We start from the raw sequence: 20,640 nt of genomic DNA, 5'->3' as shown, positions 1-20,640 counted from the left end.
ATTGAGCCTATTTTGGGTGAATTTGGAACAGGTCGGGGGATGGTGATGTCATCATCTATAATTCGGTCTAATATTTTAAAAACCGAAGCAGAACAAACTAAACTTTTACTGGCACAAACGAAACACAAACAAACAAGACTATTCTGGGTGAATGTGGAGCAGGTTGGGGGGCAAACAAACAAAGTAAAAAAGAATGAGCCTTTTTGGCGACATTTGCATTGGGTTGGGGGCAGGGCCAATTTCACGCAGTGATTGACAGGGTGGGAGGGCTCGGAATGCATTCTCAATTTGCACATTGAATTTTGCTACATTCATTGCGGGACATTTAAAGAAAATGCAATCGCAAGTGTCTTAAAGGTGGGGTATGTGATTCTCTTTTTTGTCCATTTTTTCAAAATCACTTGAAATCCTATTCCTAACCCACTTACAGCCACTGAGTTAGAAGCACTGAAATGAAAATTAAGCAATTTAATCATCTGTGGAACGGGCAGGACTCGAAAAACTCCAGCCAATCATTTCCAAGACCACCTAGAATCATTGGACAGTGAGTTCGTCAATCAAACGGTCGTACCATACCCCCCTCCCCCCATCCCACTCCTTCCACATGAATGGGTGGAGTCAGGGCCAGCGTTGGAGGAAAGAAGGTAGGACCATTTGAGTTGTGTATTTTCAAAATCTGCCGGCCGTTTTGCAAATCCCATACCCTACCTTTAACTGTGAGGGTAAATGCAATTAAGAAAAATAACATTTAAATGATCATTTTGCTACAGATTTTGCTTGAACACATTAAACATATCTAATCATTTCTGTAATACATTTTAATTTTAATTTTGCAACTTACAAAGTGTTAAAATATATATTCAATTTACATATTAAAACTAGTGTATGAAATGGCAAATGTAAATTTTATAATTTAATTATCATTTTCATTTTGCACCAAACGTTGCACAAATATAATGGAAAATGTAAATTTAAATACAGAAATGCATTGCCATTTTACATATTGCATATTACATTTCAAATAGAATATTGCTACCTATATGCTTCCATATAGGAGGAGGTTTCTGTTTTGAAATGAAAAAGTAGGCTACATGAGTATCTGCTTGTATAGTATTAATAATGCACTTGTATCTCGTAATGCATTTTTAAGAGCCACTCTCTGTTGAGAGAAGTAATCCTCGTTAGGTTTTGCAATCACAAATTACGTTTTAATCATAATGGTTCATTTCGTTACCCTTCTCTGGTGGAGGCCACTTAGGCCACATTCATCAAAAACGTGTTTATGTTTAACTTTACTTTTGTTCATTTATTTCACTTTAAGAGTTCAATGATATCCTTTCCTTTTTCTGTGATAAATGGTGTGCTTGTTTTCTCTCCCTACTAACTTTTAGTTTTTTATTAGTGCTGCCAAATCGATTAATCACATGTAACATAAAAGTTTTTGTTTACATAATATGTGTGTATTTTTATTTATTTAAAATTAAATATAATTTAAAAAATGATATTTTTAATACTATTTTTATTTCATTTTATATTCTTTTTTATTCCTTACTATTAGATTTTTTATAAAATGCCATTTAATTTTTTTTATTTTTTTGTATAATTTTTATTATGAATATTATTGTTTCTCATTATGTATATTCTACAGTGTGTTTTTTTTTCTCTTTACTATGATTATTACATATTTTTACTTTTGGTTTTTAAATATTTTTATTTATGTAAATTTAACTATAATTCAAATAAATTTTTATTTTTACATTCCTTTTATTATGATTTTTCATTACATTAGCTTACATTTACATATTCAATAAATTTGTCATAAATTGGGAGGTTTGCGCTATATGGCACAATAGCGCTGAATTTTGGGCTATTTTCAATAGCGCTATAATGATCATGATCTACTTTTGCGCATGAATGAATGACACCGACTTAACTGGAGGGTCACTACTGCAGTGCATTTAGCACCTGGTTACACCAGTTTGCTTAGTGAACAAGACGCAGGTTTTCATGCTGAAATGTGCGAAAAACACAGTTTGACGAATTCGCCCCATGCACATTTCCGCTCCACGGCCTCATGCAAACACAAGCACTGCGGTGCATATTGGCAGCGAATGAAGTCTAACTAACTTCATCAAGGTTTTTGGCAGGAACCTGAGCATGCAGAAAATGCAGCAGCTGTTTGGTCCATGCCTCCTTGGACTGATCTGATGGAAAACGCCACCAGATGTGCAGGAAAACCAATCCTTAGCACTGAGGACTGTAATTGCACCAGATTTTCAGATTAAATAATACATCAAGTCATTCACCGAGCGCGTTTCACCCAGAGGCCTGCAAAACCACTGAAAAGGGACGTTAATTGCGAGATAAGTTTTTGCACAAAACACAAACCAGAGAAGAAAGAAGTCAACTGTGAATCTAATTACTATAATCACAGCTGCGTGTATTAGCATTCTGCAGAGCACTACATTACCTGTGACCTGTAGAGGCACCGTATCTTGTTCGTCGTTAATGCCGACCACGACCTCACAGCGGTACATTCCCGAGTCGCTGGATCGCAGGCCTGTCAGCACCAAGCTGGCGTTGTAGCGGTTCTCCGGGTAACCCGGCAAGGTGACGCGACCCTGGAAGGCTTTCTTCACCTTGATTATATTGTCTTTAGCCACAAGGATCGATTGCTGCTTTTGTAGGCCGTCCGCACCGCGTTGACCCCACAGTTTGGTCCATTTGATGCGGGGCGGTTCGTTAGAAGGACTCGGGCGCAGGGTGAAAACACACGGCAGGAGGGCCGTACCCGACAGAGGCTCCTGGACCCTCTGGTGAGTCACTTTACGCATGTTCACCACAGTGTCACAGCTCACCATGCCTGAGGAAAGAGGAAAAACGACAAAACTGATCATATACAAGCATTTTAATGAAGGTTTTCAATAGATACAATAATAAACATTAGGCTGCTGTTCAAAACTACCCTAAAAAATCTACACTGTAAAAAATTATCGTGATTTTAACGGTAAAAGACTGTTAATTGGTTAACAGAAAGTTTCCGTACTATATACGGTAAATAACTGTGATAGATCTAATGGTACATTTAATGTAATTTTACTGTAAAATACCGTTAAATTTTTACGGTTTTTGCAAGTGAAAAAGAACAACTCATTGTATAATTTACAGTGAAAAACCGTAAATTGACATTCCCACAATTCCCTGCGTGACACTTCACATTTGATCTAGTTTTGTTAAAATAACTGTTTCTTCATAGTTTTCTTAGTTTGTTCTAATCAGTTATGTACATTAGGGTTTTATGTTACATTTAATGTTGTTAAATTAATGTTTATTGCATTTTTTAAATTTCATGTGTGTTACCATGATGGTGTTTAATGTTTGTGTGAATGACACTGTGCAGCTTCTATTATATTAGTAATACATTTCTTGTGGAAGAGCTGCTTGTGATGAGCTTTGATTGATCATGTGACTCTCATCACTGCTGTGATTGTTGGTTATCAGTGTATGGTTATCAGTGTATTAGAATGGTACAAAACAGATATTAATACTTCAATAGGACGTTAAATTCACATTATATCAGATAATTAATTACGGTTTATTACTGTAAATTTTAAGTTAAGTCTGTAAAACCAATAACGTTGCTACCGTATTTTTGACGGTAAAGTACTGGCAACCACAGCTACCGTTTTTTTACCGTAAAAATCACGGTTTAATTTTTTACAGTGTAAATTTTGAGCACATTATACTGTACCAGTCTTTTTTTATGAACCATTAAACTTAGCATATTGCGCCAACAGTCATCCGCCACAGAGTTAAAGCAGAAATAAGACCTTGAAATATGACATACTGCCCTACGTACAGTACTTGTTTTACTGTACCAATCTTTTTTGTGGAGCCTTCAACTTGGCAAATAGGACAAAATTTACATGATGAGGTCATGTCGTGTGACAATACATGTTCAGAAGTTTGGGGTCAGTAAAAAATGTTTTTATTTTTTAAAGAAATCAATACTTTTACAGCAAGGATGCATCAAAAAATGCTGATCTTTTGATCTTTCTGTCCATAAAGGAATAATATCACAGTTTCCACAATTTTTTTTTACCAGCTTAACTATTCTCAACATTAATAATAATAAGAAATGTTTCTTGAGCAGCATATCAGCATATTAGAATGATTTCTGAAGGATCGTGAGACAAGACTGAAGTAATGATGCTGTAAATTCAGCTTTGACATCACAGGAATAAATATTTAAAATATATATTATTTTATTATTTAAATGGTAATAATATTTCACAATATTACTGTTTTTATTATCAAATAAATGCAGCTTTGGTGAGCATAAAAGACTTTAAAACATTAAATGCTGTTTGTATAATGTATTATTTTCTACTATTGATAAAAGCAGGCAAAATACAGATTTGTGCTCTTCGAGAGAGACATACAAAGTTATTTAGCTAAAATCAATATTAATACATTATACAATAGTAAACGATTCATTATTTATACTCTCCCTATTTATAGTGTAACATAAATTCAGCAGTGACCGCACAGACAAATGGAGGTATTTCACTAGTAATAATCCTTTTTGCCTCAAAGGTGAAAAAAAAATTAAATAAAAAATCAATAAGAGGCATGAGCAAAATGGGGGTTGATGCATAGACGACAAAAAACCCAAGCGCAGCGCACTACAGCGTTTTTTCACATCACCAAGTGAAAAGCAATTCCTATTATGTACACTTGCATTATAGCTTATTATTGGTTCAAATGGGTATGCGGGGCCAGTCATCATTCTCATTTGCATATGGGAAGGTGAGAATATAATTGCTGCAAGACAGATAGAATGAATGACATGAGGTAAGGCGGAAGAAGAGAGGGTGCCGACTATTCCGAGCGAGCACGCTAAAATTCACTGATTTATTTTCATTAGAGTGGGCTTTTGCCCAGCACCTCGTGCCTGGCCTTGCCCTGCCGTAATTTGATTTGATTTAAATGTAAAGAATGGAGTCTTCTACCAGTAAAGGGAAATGTCATCTCTCCCAGCCCAACAACTCCCCACCATAATTACACAGAGAGATTGGGACGCTGGGTGAGGGAGATTGCACTATCCTGACTTTAAAGTGCTTTTTCATTTACTCTTTTTTTTTATTAATTGATTCAACTATTTTAGTGTACTCTGGATATTTTTTATAAGTGGTATAAATGCCAAGAGGAGTTATATATCAGGGTTGGAAATTAACAAGGGCTTGGGGCAAAAATGCCACTAAATGAACAAAAATGGCCCCTAATTTCAAGAACTGTCTCCGCACAATTAAGCTAGATCTATTATGGCTAGATCTATTAAAGTGAGATGTGAAATGAATGAAAAGTGCCGATTGTGGCGTTACATTTACAGTCGGTTTGCTCACGTTGCATCAGATTTCTTTTTAGTCGTGGTTTGCACCATTGAGCATTAAAACCAATCACACACGTTTCTGTTGAGCGTATGAACGCAATGTCCGATCAGAGGCGTTTTGATTCGTCACTTCGGAGAACGCCGGAGTTGTTCACAGACTGAATTCTCAATCTGAATTTGTAAATTCTCTCAACATCATAAACAACAAGTGATACACAACTGTTTTTCAGCTCTTTTCAAATCAACCAAATTGTATGTATTTATTTACTAGGCCTACATATTTTTACAAACGCAGCTAAATCTGAATTTGAAAGCAAACAGCATCATCACTACCTAGCCATGCTGTTGCGGTGCATATTTACAGTAAATGTGATGGCATAAATTCATCTATGATGACATTTAGCTGAAGCATGGAGGATAATGTCCTCTCTAACGGGCAACAGTCATTTGCAGGGAGTAATAGCGAATATCTTGGTAGAGATGATGGCAGCCCACTCGTCTAACGACACTTATTTTCCGTCCCCACAGAAATGGATTGTACATCGGTGAAAACGCTAGAGAGAGAGAGTGCTTGACAACATCAATGGGAGGGCCAAATGGACCTGCAATTTTCTTGTTGAATCAAGACACATATCTTCACAAACATGTTACGAAGGAAATCGGTTAGCTGAGAGGAAAGGTTCGAATTGAGTGTGCTCTGTTAAGGGGACCGAAATCAGTAGTGGTGGTCGAAATATATATATATATATATATATATATAAACATGTAACATATATAATAATAACAATAATAATAACACACTTTAAATCACCGATTATTTAAGTGAAAAATAAATGAATAAATAAATCTGGAAATAAATATATTTGGGAATGAATGAATGAATGAATGAATGAATGAATGAATGAATGAATAAATAAATAAATAAAACTTAAAACATTTTTTTAAAATAAATAGAGAAAATACTAAATGAAGGGAAAATGTAATACAAAAAAATATTCTGAATTAAATTAAAAATGAATAATATTTGTTTCATCATGTCATTTATACCATTATTTATTTTCATATTATATATTATATATCCAAATATTGAAGTTTTATATATGAATTTGCATAATTGTTTTCGCATAAATGTAATGCATATAAAATACACATATTTAAATATTCAAGTTTTATAAATGTATTTGAATAATGTTTTTATATTATATTATATTATATTATATTATATTATATTATATTATATTATATTATATTATATTAAACACTATAAATAGTAGATTATTTAATAACATTTTGAAAAACTGTTTGCTGGTTTGAAAGCAGCAGCACAACTGAAATCAATAGATTATAAATTAAAAAATATTTGCATGTGAGCTCTGGAGAGGGATCGACAACTCCTCCTTCCACCAGATCTTGTCTCAAAGCCCATGCTTTCCTTCCTTTCTGTCCTCCATCTCCGGGGAAGTCATGCTCACGATAAGGGAAAGGCACAGAATTACCTTCCTGTTGCCTGAATTCATGCTTGAGGAGAATATAAGCAGTGAGACTGCAGAGCATGACTTTTTGTTTCCCCAAGCCCTCGATGCCAACATGCAAACACTTATAATTGCATTTATGCATGTTTCTCAGACGCATTTAAACAGATATGTAGTAAATTAGGCTGCTCTCCGGATACAGTTGTGCCAACAGTGTGTAAATTGTTTCTTCTGTAATGTTTTGTGTGCAATCGTGATCTAATTTGCCACGTTAAATAACCAGAAATCAAATGCAGATACCTCCTTAAAAAACAAATTACACCTCGGAGCCAAGAAATAAAAGATTGCTTTGGTCCCACATGGGTAAATAATGAATGTAAGAAGCATAGCAAAATATGCCAAATCTGCATTTAGATGGAAATGTTTTTACAAGCATAACCCCCTGGAGATCGTCCTTTTGTTTGAAATCCTGCCGTTGTTTTTAATCTTTCCTCATCCGTCTGAGGTCGAGCCAAAAAGAGGGTAAAAATATTGAGGGTTACAGGGGGGAAGGACTAGGAAAGAGTTTTAAAAAAAAAAGAAGTGACCACTTGCTACTGCTTTTCTTGTTCATTGATGTATTTTGACTATTTGCCGTCCTCTTTGAACACCTGAAATGCATTAAGTGCTGTCAGAAGCTTTTATCATCCCAGAACAGGGAACACAAGACAACAGCGTTCGTACGCATCTCCTACATGAATGTTTTTGTCCTTCTCCCTTTCTTTCTCTGCAGGCTAATGTAATTGGCTGCTTGCTGACAGTGGCCTTATTGTCTTCAATTACCCAGCAGTCACGAAATGACTGATCGATTGTGGGCCGGGGTTATGCTGACGATCATGCCTTCTGTAGTTATTTCCTTGAATCCTTTTGACAGTGATATTTGAGGATTTTATAAAATAATGGGCCTTTTATTACCACGCCGTCCGAAAGGAACACCGCAATTAATGATAATAAAACATAAAAGTCATATATAAAAGGTATAAAATAGATATAAAAAAGGTAATAAAATGACATTAAAAAGAGCCTGATTCTATTAAGTGAAAAAGCTAACTACTTTCTTCACACAACCTTCATCTTAAAAATAACAGGCGGCATTCGGTGGTGTTAATGCAAGCTACGAATGTCGCATTACCTACTTCCTTACACATGCCTTAATTATTGCTGCGACCACCAATGTAGAAAAGATAATGACCGTCAGAAAGAATGTGTACTGCCATCTCTCTTTACTGTGGAGAGAGAGCAGTGGCTACATATCTACAGGCATGCCATGCCAAAGAAATTTCTTTTGTTTTCTGCATATACATGGTGTATAATAATAAGAATTATTATAATAATAATACAAATAATAACAATGAGACAAGAAAATAAGAATAAGTTATTATTTAATATTTTTTAATTTATTAAAAATAAATCATTCCACAAGATTTTACTATTGTACATCCATCCATCTTCTCCCGCTTATCCGGGGCCGGGTCGCGGGGGCAGCAGTCTAAGCAGAGATGCCCAGACTTACCTCTCCCTAGACACTACCTCCAGCTCTTCCAGGGGGACACCGAGGTGTTCCCAGGCCAGCCAGGAGACATAATCCCTCCAGCGTGTCCTAGGTCTTCCCCGGGGTCTCCTCCCGGTGGGACGCGCCCGGAACACCTCCTTAGGAAGGCGTCCAGGAGGCATCCGGAACAGATGCCCGAGCCACCTCAGCTGGCCCCTCTCAATGTGGAGGAGCAGCGGCTCTACTCTGAGCTCCTCCCCAGTGACCAAGCTCCTCACCCTATCTCTAAGGGAGCGCCAAGCCTCCCTGCGGAGAAATCTCATTTCGGCCGCCTGTATCCGGGATCTTGTCCTTTCAGTCATGACCCAAAGCTCATGACCATAGGTGAGAGTAGGAACGTAGATTGACCGGTAAATCGAGAGCTTCGCCTTGCGGCTCAGCTCCTTCCTCACCACGACAGACCGGTACATCGACCGCATAACTGCAGAAGCTGCACCGATCCGTCTGTCAATCCCCCGTTCCATCCTTCCCTCACTCGTGAACAAGACCCCAAGATACTTGAACTCCTCCACTTGAGGCAGGAACTCTCCACCAACCTGAAGCGGGCAAACCACCCTTTTCCGACTGAGAACCATGGCCTCGGATCTGGAGGTGCTGATTCTCATCCCAGCCGCTTCACACTCGGCTGCAAACCGTCCCAGTGCATGCAGAAGGTCCTGGTCTGAAGGGGCCAACACGACAACATCATCCGCAAAAAGCAGAGACGAAATCGTGTGGTCCCCAACCCTGACACCCTCCGGCCCCTGGCTGCGCCTAGAAATTCTGTCCATAAAAATCATGAACAGAACCGACGACAAAGGGCAAGAGTGCAACATGCACCGGGAACAAGTCTGACTTACTGCCGGCAATTATTATTAATATTATACTAATGTGTGTAATAAAAATAAACCACAAAGAAATACATTGAAAGACCCCATATGAACCGAATTCTTTACATGGCCTTCCCTTGAAAAAAAGACAGACAGCCTTCAGTGATGTTAATTTGACCTCCTTAAACGCTCTTTAATGGTTTCCATGAGAACAGATATACAAAGCTAATGCAATGACGAATCCGTAAGTGTACTGCGATTTCTCTTTAGTGCCGTGGCCATTTTTACAGGCCACCTTTTGTCAAACTGCCCATTTTTGTCGGTATTCCCCCTTTGCTCTTTCTTTCAGTTTCCTAACCACAGGCCGAGACTGTCCTGTGGCGTCTAATTGCACAAGCAATCGCAATGCACGCACTGAGCTTGAAACATTCATATATCCAAAGCATTTGTGACAAACTCGCGACAATATTCGCAACAGGAGCCAGTAGCCTTGAAGTAAATCTACATATGCATCATTTCCACAGAATAAGGGCTGTTTGTTTGATTACCACTCTTAAGTAGGACCTCCAATGGTGTCTTTCATCCACTGCCACCGCAGATACAGCCTCCTCCAAAACGGTGTTTGAGAAGTGGAATCATTGGATTAAAAATGAACAGGTGTGCTTATGTGGTGTCAAGCGCACGCAGGCCGTCGTAATGACATTCCCTTTCTGAAAGCGTCTCGCATGAGATGCTCTCCCCCGGAAACCCCCCAGAGGTTCCCGACATATTCACAGCGCCATGAATATTAACCGAGCCCAGGGTGTCTGAGCTCAATATCTCCTGTCTTCCTTCCTGTCTCTTGCTCAAATACACACACATACATAAAGATAGAGTCCAGAGGCTTGACTACATTTCCTGCTCTCTGCTAGGTAATAGCACATTTATTTAGCGTGATACGGGGATGCTAACTTAAGTGTGCCCAACTCTCGCATAAACTGTGGCAGCAGCTGCGTAACTTATGCATGAGAATTGTACCATTAAACTTACTTGAAACTAAATAGCAGACTGATTGAATACTGTACATTATAGAACTTTATGATTCAAGATCTCAGACAAAATTTCAACAGGGTTTTCATGTAAAAAAAAAAAATTGGTCAAAACTCCATTTGAGATTGATTTTGGTAGAATTTTAAAAAATATAATGACCCATGCAAGTGTCTGACCATATATAAATCCACAATATCAACTTTCACACGGTGTTTAAAAAAAAAAAAGTGTGTTTTTTCCTATTTCCTGAAAAGTAGTGGTTTTGGACAAACAACAGCGACAAATTATTACTTAACAAATAAAAATAAACTAATTATTGAATTTTCCACTTTGTTGTACTAATGTATTGCTCCTGACTAATCTTAGATACAATTTCTCAATAGTTTAATACTTTCGTATTAAAATACACCACTTGGACAACAAATGTTACCAAATATTACTAAAATAGTTTTCATGATGGACGACTGGTGCAACCTTACCCTAGTTAGTAGATGATGAGAGAAGGGAATCAGATATTTAACACTCATGGAGACAGTGTCCTTATTTACACCATGGATGTCCCTTGAGAGGGGTTTCGATGGAGAGTGAAGCTAAGAGTGCGAGGAAATCTTTGTGCATATTATTATGAGCAGCCTCTATTTATCTCGCTCACTGCTGCTGACGCTAGAAAAGAAAAGTGCGCGGTGGACCTCAAGTGCCAGACCAGACACCAAGCAACTGGTGCAGATGGCAGCGAGCAGGTCAGGGACCGAGAGACTCGGCCTGCAACCCTGCGAGTGCCCGATAAGAACCTGGTGTCATCTGAAATCGGAGGAGGCCGGTCTGTGAAACAGTGCTTGCAACACAGCCTTGCCAAAGTTCTTACTTGGGACCTGGTCTCGCACAGCTGAGCGTGAAGCTTTTGCATGTACAAAAGGCTTTAGACGCCGTATAGGATTCAGCCCCGCACAAGCTTTGCATCAGTGTCTTCCTTTTTTATGGCACGTGAGCACGGTATCACCGCCACTGAGAGCCAATACAGGCATTAGAGTGAGTGATGACAAGTCTTTAGGTGGCAATGTGAGGAAATGAGGCTTTCTGCAGATGAAAGTGTTCCTTATGCACTCTCTATTTACTGCAGATGGAAGCAGCGGAGGGCAGAATCCAGCCGAGGGGGATTTATAACCGATGTCCAAAAGGGCTCATCAGTGAATGTTCAGGGAAAGGTGTGCGCCGGTAATTACCACAAGATGAAAGGACTAGAGAGAATTTTTTTTTTAAAGGGATGGTTCACCAAAAAATGAAAATTCTGCCATTATTTACTCACCTTGTTACAAACCTGTATTACTTTCCTTCTTTAGTGGAGGACAAGAGACGATATTTTGAATGCTTGAACTTTTTGTGCATACAATGAAAGTCAGTGGGGTCCAAAAACAACATCCCTCACTGTATGGACAAAGAAAAACAGTTTTTGTTCTACAAAAGAAATAAAGTCATACCATTTTAAAATGGCATGAGGTTGAGTAAATTATGACAGAATTGACATTTTTAGGTGACCTATCCCTTTATGGATAAACACAGAGTCTCTTTACAAACGACAAGCTCTTTCAATAGGGTAGGTCACCAAAAAAGAAAAGAAAAAAAATGCACTAGCAGTCTGAGGTTTCTTTGACAGACCGACAGATATATAGACAGACAGACAGACAGACAGACAGACAGACAGATAGATAGATAGATAGATAGATAGATAGATAGATAGATAGATAGATAGATAGATAGATAGATAGATAGATAGATAGATAGATAGATAGATAGATAGATTGCATTTCTTTTTGTCCACTGTGAGAGAAAAAAGCGCTAATTCAGCTGTTGGTTTTGGATTTTTGAAATTTGAAAAAGTTGTTACTGAATCAACCAGGGCATTTGATTGACAACTGTGCTTCCCACGACTGAACAGATAAGAGTAGATGAACACTCAGATTGAAGAGAGAATGACTCACTGTGTTCCAGGGTGAAAAGTAGACACACAGCCAGGAGAGGCTGGAGCACAGTCAAGCGGAGCTCCCCCCGCATCCTGAAGGACAAACAGAGAAAAAGACACAGAGAGGTGGATTCATTATCATTTCAGTCATGTCAAAATTAATTAAAATCAAACCACCAAAGCCTGCTAGTGCATTTTCAGTCTTTTAATTCAGTTTATAGGAATTCAATAACCTATCAAAGGCTTGATAGGTCAAAATATTCAAGCAAGCCTCTCAATCTTGATGTCCTATTGCAAAAAACAAACAAAACATTTGTGCTGACCTTAACCTGAATGTGGTGGCTCTACCATTTAAGTGTTGTACGTTAAGCACAAAAATCATTAGTTATCACTGCAGTTTTCAAGAGTACAGCATTTTTACCAGTTTTTTACAGGACGTAAACAGCAGTGAAATAACTCTCAACAGATCGCTTTCATGAATCTTTCAAAGACAAGCATTTAATTTTTTAGATGTAATACATTTTCAGAGTACTGGCTGATCAAACCTCAAGATAGAAAACCAAGATGGATAGAATCATAAATATAAAAATACACTGGGCCCTATCTTACACCCGGCGCAATGCAGCGCCAAGCGGGATGCAAGTGTTTTTTGCTAGTTTCAGCCCGACGCAGTTATCATTTTCACGTCCTGTGGCACGTTGTTTAAATAACAAATGCATTTGCGCCAATGGGCATGCTGGTGTGTTCTGGCACATTGTTGGTACGTTACTATTTTGAGGTAACAGAAATAGACTGTGCCATTGACCAACTGAAACCTGGTCTAAAGTTTTTTTTTATTTATTTAAAGAGCGCGTTAGTAATGTGCGCCTATAGGCGGGTCCACAACGCGCGTACACTCTGCTTATTACACACACAGGGACGCACAGCAGCACACAAACAATAAAAGGATTACAATGTAAAACATTATTATTGTGTACATAAAGATATGGTGGAATCAGGCTTGTCCCGTAGATAGTTTGCTTGCGCACTTCTACCTCGCGCATGAGCAGTTTCGTTTGCGCTCTGGAGACGCGTTCGGTCTTTCCACTATCAAATTCCGTCATGTAAATAGCAAATCTGCCATGGTGCGAGTGCAACTGGCATTTAAAGGGAATTGGAGATGAGACTCTCATTGGTTTAACGCACGTAAATCCCAAAACACACCCATTACTCATTAAGAGAATAGGGACAACAGGGTTTTTCCTGGCTCAAAATGATGCGGAGGTGGAAAATTTTGTACATTTTAAAGATAAATTCATTAATCTGGTGCACTTTGAGGCACACAAATCCACTGTTAAAAATAAATTAGATAGATAGGTAGATTAAATGCCTGACATCCCCAATCTACATTATTACAGGCAGAAAGTCTTCAGTACAAACCAAGTGTGAGAGAGACAAAGAGCCGCCAGTAAATAATAGATTCTGCAGATTCGACTCGCTGTAGCCAAGGGCGAAATACAAGCCACTGTCTGAGAGATTGGACAGGGATAACCAGTGTACATTACAGCAGACCGCTCACCTGCTCTGATTCAAAGACGAGCGCAAGGACAAAGAGAGAGGTGCGCTTACCAGTGCATCAAAACGAATGAGACAATCGGTTCATTTGCGACCGCACAGTCGTTTAATCGCTGGAAATTAATTTGATCTCATCTAATGGGTTAAATGGACAGCTTGTCAATTCAATCAAAGATTCTAGCATCTTTCTTCTCATACCTCTTTGTTCATTTCCAACATGTGGAAGGTCTATTTTCTGTTCCTGACCGTGTGACCACCGTTAACTTACATCTCTGCCGGGAATCATGGGAGTCTATCTCGTAATTGTATCTGCAGGTTGGAGCTGTGCATTTTTTGCTAGCTGTTACAGCCAGGTGACAGATGACAAACCAAGAACCTCCTACATGGAGGTAGGCGAGCGCTCACAAGCAAAAACTAAGACAAACCCACACACATACTAAAAGAAACTGATACTCAAATGAAAGGAAGCCAATATGCTTTCAGACAATGGATCTGATGGAAGGTTTGGTGTATAAATGCCTACAAACACGGAGTGTCCCTTACAGCTCAGTCCATGAATCTGTTTGTATCGTAAAAGATTTTCTTTCTCAAAGGTTTTTCAAGAAATAGCCCGGTTTAGATGCTGCCCACTTCCTCTTCACAGTGGGAAGGCAATTGTGTGCTGGCATGCAGTAATCTTGCTGTTGTCTTGCCCAGCCTGGGCTCTCTGATCCTGGCAAAACATCATGCCAGACCTCTGTAGACTCCCACAGCCTCCGGCCTCCATCAACTCATCCCGAGTCAGTCCTGTACTCTTGTTAGGGCTAAAGCAAGCATCACTTCTGTTTAAACTCGGGGTTAGAGGTTGGTTCACATGAGGAGAGGTTGACATGACCCAACCTTAATTATTGACCAGAATATTTAGGGTTTTGGGTACCTCAGCTTCTGCACAAATATCATACATATAATTACCCGTAGCTCTATACAGTTGAGTATACAAATGTTGAGCAGCAAGCTCATTGGCTGCAGATGTGGCATGAACCAATCACCTTGTGCCGTGTAGTTAACAATGTAAATATCATCAGTTTGCATTAAGGACCCATCAGCCTGCGCCATCTAGAGTTTCATGACAGAACTTGGTGTGTGTAAATATATATTTACACACACACACATATATATATATATATATATAATTTTAACTCGTATTTGGCACTTGGCGAGTGTTCATTTAAATATATATATATATATATATATATATATATATATATATATATATATATATATATATATATATATATATATATATACAGGGCCTAAAATGAACACTCGCCAAGTGCCAAATGCAAGTAAGAATTTGCGTTAGCGAGTATATGAAATGGTGTCACTCCCCAGTTGGCCAGTAACATTTTTATTAATTCTAACCATGCATGAATGTGAACAGTTGACGGGCCAGCACTGTCATCACGAAAGTTTAAGCCTTGACAATTTAAATATTCAACCACAACAAGACGCAAAAGGGAGCTTAAACTAAAAATATAAATCATGTGTGTTAACGCATTAATCTGACAGCACTAAAATATATATATATACATGTATACACAACACAAATACAAAAACTCACAGGAGAAATGAAAGAGAATGTTCTTTGATTTTTTTTTCCCATGGGCAGAAACTCAAGGAGAACAGTTACAAAACATCTTAATGCATCCGTCATTGGCAGCCTTGCCACTGTGAGTTATTGGACACGGTCATGAATCAAGCTAAAGTGTTGCTCCCTCAAAACACACACATACACACCACACTTCAATACAAACACAGGAGATATGAGCATCCTTTTTTCCATGGCAAGACATAACAGAGTTTTCTGTAAATGTCTTTTACATGGTGCATTTGCAAAGCGGGTCTTTTATCAGCTTCCCTGAAATGTTTATTGTATCTTTTTGCTTTGTCTCTACAAATCGTGGCGTTTCTCCAAGACAATTCACGAGTGGGTTAAAAGCTCACGTCTAAACCCCCAGATCTCTGTTTGTGATGCAAGACAAACACATTGTGCCTTGAGGGGCACCATAAATGCACCAAACAAACAAATAAATGAATCACAGACATTCATTTCTGTGTGTTTGTGTGCAAGAGAAAAAGAGAAAAAGAAAGGGAAAAGAAAAAAAGAAAGTGCACCACAATATGAGCACTAAAACTGTGCATTCAGTCTATTGTATGGTTGATACAGATGGTGGGTCAGCCTGTCGCCATTAGCAACGACACCGGTATCAACACAGCCAGGAAGTGTCAATCACTCTGGGGAGTGACCTGGTCCAGAAGGTTAAAAAGAAAAGAGAAGAAAAAAGGAAAACAAAACAAAGACCAGCATTCATTTCCATGCCATTGCAGACTGGTTGAAGGCTCTGAAACCTCAGCGTTATAGCGTCCTGTAAAAGCTAGGTCTTACCAGCTTAATGTGGTCAAGCTGCAATTTGGAACTGGGTAGATGGGTTTATGCTGGTCTAACCAACTTAACCAAGATGAATTACCTTGTAAAAACCAGTTGCTAGTCCACCTGACCATCTATCCTGACCAATTAGATAGCTAGATAGATATTGGTCAGATAGATAGAATGATAGACCAATAGAACAATAGACAGAGCAAATAAAATGAACAATAGATTGATAGAATAATAGATAGAAAGACAGATAGAACAATAGATAAACAAAACAATAACAGAACGACAGACTGAACAAATAAATGATTGACTGTTAGGTGATAAAATTATAGGAAGATAGAACAATAGAACAAACAAGAACGACAGATAGAGAATAGATGGAACAAACAGACAAACTTTAGATAGATAGAATGAAAGGCCCTGTTTACACCTGGGGCCGGTTTCACAAAGATAGACTTTGACTATGGCTTAGATATAGTAGATAGTCAGACTTCAGATAGACATCTAAATCAGACCGTTGCACAAAGCACTTAAGACTCTGACTATCTTAAGTAGTACTACACTGCAATGCATTCTGGGTAAAATAAGACACTTTTCAAAACAAAAAACATGGCGGATCGAGTAAGCACATTCAACCGCTCAGTGCTGTTTACCCCAGCGGAAAAAATGTGTTTGTTGGAGGAGTATAAATGACGGCGTATGTTTTTATGTTTCCATTGTTCAATCGCGCCCGTGCCTCTCTCTCTCTGACACACACACACACACACACACACACACACACACACACTTCAGCATTGCAATCTTGACATCGCAGCCTGTTCTTATGCAGCATTCACACCAAACGCGAATAGAGCGTCAAATTCGCGTCTATCGCGTCTAGTTCGACGCTTGAACATTTTGAATCCATTCGCGCGTCCAAGGCGAATAGGACGCGCGTATAAAGCGAGCGTTTGAAGCGAAATAGAAGGGCGTTCAGAGCCACGACTCCACTATGACTCTACTACCCCCAGTTGCGTGAGCGGTGTATTGCATTTCACGCATCGCCCGTGACGCTTGCGTCCACTGCTCAGACTATGAAAAGGAGCGCGTCGATCGTTGCCCGCGTTGACTATGTAACGGCCCTAACAGTTACAAGGACATTTTACTTGGGAATGTAATAACTGGAAGAAATGTTTAAATTATGAGCCATTTTCCCTTTTCTTTTGGCAGTTTGTAACTGATTGTTACTGCTGGTTGCCAAGGTAACATAGAGTCTTAGACCTAAGTTAGCCTGGGGGTAAGGTGTCTAATTTTTTTGGTCTAAATTAAGTCAGTCTTTATTTTTGTGAAACAGTCTAACTTGCATTAGACTAGTCTATGAGCAAATTTTAGACTTGTCTAACACTATAGACCGGTCTAAAATAGCTTTGTGAAACCGGCCCCTGGTATTAAGATGCGTTTTGATCGATCAGATCACAAGTAGAAGTGGGAGACAAATTTTTCGTTTACACCTGAGGTTTTAATAAGTCTTTTGTCCACTTTTGACCACTTCAGTCCTGATTTCTTCGAGGGGAGGGATAATGGGCGGGTAAATATATGGGCTTTTTCATATCTTTCAATTTAATGTACAAAATAAGCTCACACAGTTTGAGGCTACGTTTACACGTGGCCGACTATTTTCATAAACGGACATTTCACCCCTCTCCGTTTTCAAAAATAACATCGTGCACACCTGTCAGTTTTCAGAAAAGTGTTAGTTTACACGAACCCGTGTATATGCCGTCAAGAGCAGTGTAACGAGAAGCTCAAGCTCACATCAGCCAATAAGAATCCCAAAAATAGTCACATACTGTGACGTCGGCTCCCTAAAACTCAGTTTTTCTCAGTTAACATGCAAACGTGCAAATGAAGTTTTCCAAAATCTCCACTCTGGCCGGAGTTTTTAGAAAGAATCATTTTCAGACGCGAATTCTCCGTTTGCGTGTAAACGAAGGGCACAAACGAAGGGAAATGTCTCCGTTTTTCAAAATAACCATGTACGTGTAAACGGGGCCTAAATATGAACACGCCCGAAGACGAGGGATTAACATACGGAAAGCAATGGCTTTCATTTCTGCTCTGATATCTGAATGCGGTGAGTGTGTGCAAGAAATAAGGAATGGTGAGAGAACATTGTGCTTGGTACATTTTTAGTCTTCAAACCAACTTTGGGTCTCCAGCCGACAAAATTAAAAATCCCGTCTGGCTAGCGCGCTTTCCATAATGTTCACGAATCACGCATTAGGCCAGTAGGCGGAGAGTAGGAGGTCTTTTGCGGCACATTCGAACGCATGAGCGATTACACTACGAAAGCAATCCAGTCGAATGCGTTTTCGACAACCTCTGGAAGTTGTCGAAAGTGGACAAGCTCAAAATGTTTTAGACCCCATTTACACCTGTATTTAGCAAAACAAACTATCAGATAGACAGAATTAACGACAGAATGTATGTCAGACAGTCATAAAACAAACAACAGAAAGAACGACAGTCATAAAACTAACGACAGAATGTAAGTCGGATGGATGGATGGAAGGATGGAACATCAAATGGATAGAATTAATGACAGAAAGAATGAACGATACAAACAATTGAAAGCATGAACAATAGACAAAGAATCAACAATACATAGATTGATAGAATATATAGAATGGCAGAACAATAGATAGACAAAACAATAAATAGAACGTAAGAATGAGAGAATGACAGAGCGAACAAACAAATGAATGAACAAACGAATGATTGATTGGATGATCAAATTACAGTTAGAACAACAGAACAAGAATGACAGATAAACAATAGACAGAAAAAACAGACAAACAATAGATAGATAGATAAAACGCTTGAATGATAGATAGAATGTTAGAATGAACGACAGAACAAACTTTAGATAGAATGTCAGACAGACAGGCAGAACAACAGAATGTAAGTCAGATAAAAAACACGAACAAAAGAAAGAATGCAAGCCGGATGGATGGATGGATGGATGGATGGATGGATGGATGGATGGATGGATGGATGGATGGATGGAACATCAAATGGATAGAATAAATGACAGGAAGAACGAACAATACAGACAATACAAAGAATGAATGATAGATAGAAACAATACAAAGAGAAACAACAGATAGAGAGAGAATGAATGATAGAAACAGAATCCGGCTCTAAATTTATTGTGTAATTGTGCATCTTTTTACCAAGTTTAAAAAAAGCAGCAACTCTAATTTACATATTCAAAAGAACAAATTGCAATATATACCAGCCTGGCATCTGGGACATACTGTAGAGTGCCATGAAGAAGTTGGATACTGATGCGGAGTCTACGCTGCCATCTGGGACAATGAGACTGTGCAGTAAAACTCCTGCATATGCATTTAGACAAGTCACTCAAGCACACCATATGGTCAGACACACAACACTGGGGATATTCCACTCCCTGACCAGCATGACGGATGAATATTTAAGATGTTTGCTCTCATAATTGCCGTCTTAGTCAAAAATTTGATTCGAGTGGATAGAAATATAACAGTGTGAATCTCACCTCATTACTGGACTTTTCAAGCATGTGAACACGCAGGTGTGTGTTGCATTTGTCTGGCAGCCTGTCGCGCATGTTTACGTGTGTGTGTGTGTGTGTGTGTGGGTCCTCTTTAACTGACATGAAAAGATGCAATTAAGCAGCAGACGGACATAGAGGCGGTCGACACATTAGCACTGCGCTAGTGCAAGTATGCCGTCACCCACAGACACAAACTGAAGTGGTTTTCACACATCCCGTTGCGTGATCTCAATGGGCACTGATTGCCTTTAATGTAGCAGTATGCTGCCAGCGTGCCAATGAGGGAACGGGAGTTCGTTTCCGCTGCGAGAGTGTCAATATGTCCGTTCCTTTCACTTTTTTTTCCTTTTCGTCCTTATGATGTTCACAGACTTGTCTCTAACCCTGCTGAGTAAAAAAGGAATGTTTTTCTCACCATCCAGATCGGGAGATTTTGACACAGTAAATATGTCTGGCTGATGTAAAAACAAAAGGGCCAATTCATTTCTTATAGGCTCAATTTGCATCTTTATTTATGTCCGAAATAGTATGCGAGATTAGAATTATTGCACCCCAAATCATAGTGTTGAAAATAGTATGGCAATGGTGTACAACTGTATCGTATTTCCAGTACATTTTCATCATGTGCATAAAAAGTATGTAAACTGACGGGAAAAAGCATGCATGGTATTGAAAATACCTGTGGAATACCATGTTCTAATCTAGCATTCTATTTTGGATTTAAATGTGTATGCAAACTGTAATTATATGCATACCAATATGCAAGATTAGAATTGAAAATCTACTAGAAATAGTATGCCGTTCTGTGTAATAGTACACTTTAGCTTTGGTATTTATAAAAAA

General features: G+C 38.7%; 1 protein-coding gene across 1 annotated transcript in view; it reads right to left on the bottom strand.

Annotated features, from left to right (window-relative positions):
• The window catches only part of ncanb (neurocan b), a 120,128-nt gene that overhangs the window by 71,588 nt on the left and 27,900 nt on the right, over window positions 1-20,640 (bottom strand). Inside the window, exons 2-3 of the mRNA XM_084117990.1 lie at window positions 12,273-12,346; window positions 2,471-2,863 (exon numbers count right to left, since the gene is read on the bottom strand). Coding sequence (XP_083974116.1) covers window positions 2,471-2,863; window positions 12,273-12,346 — 467 coding nt within the window. The remainder of the gene's footprint in view (window positions 1-2,470; window positions 2,864-12,272; window positions 12,347-20,640) is intronic.

This window comes from Abramis brama, assembly GCF_963993115.1.
Source record: "Abramis brama genome assembly, chromosome: 6".
Lineage (NCBI taxonomy): Eukaryota > Metazoa > Chordata > Actinopteri > Cypriniformes > Leuciscidae > Abramis > Abramis brama.
The sequence above is the reverse complement of the archived record's forward strand: the minus strand, read 5'-3'. Positions and strand labels throughout refer to the sequence as shown.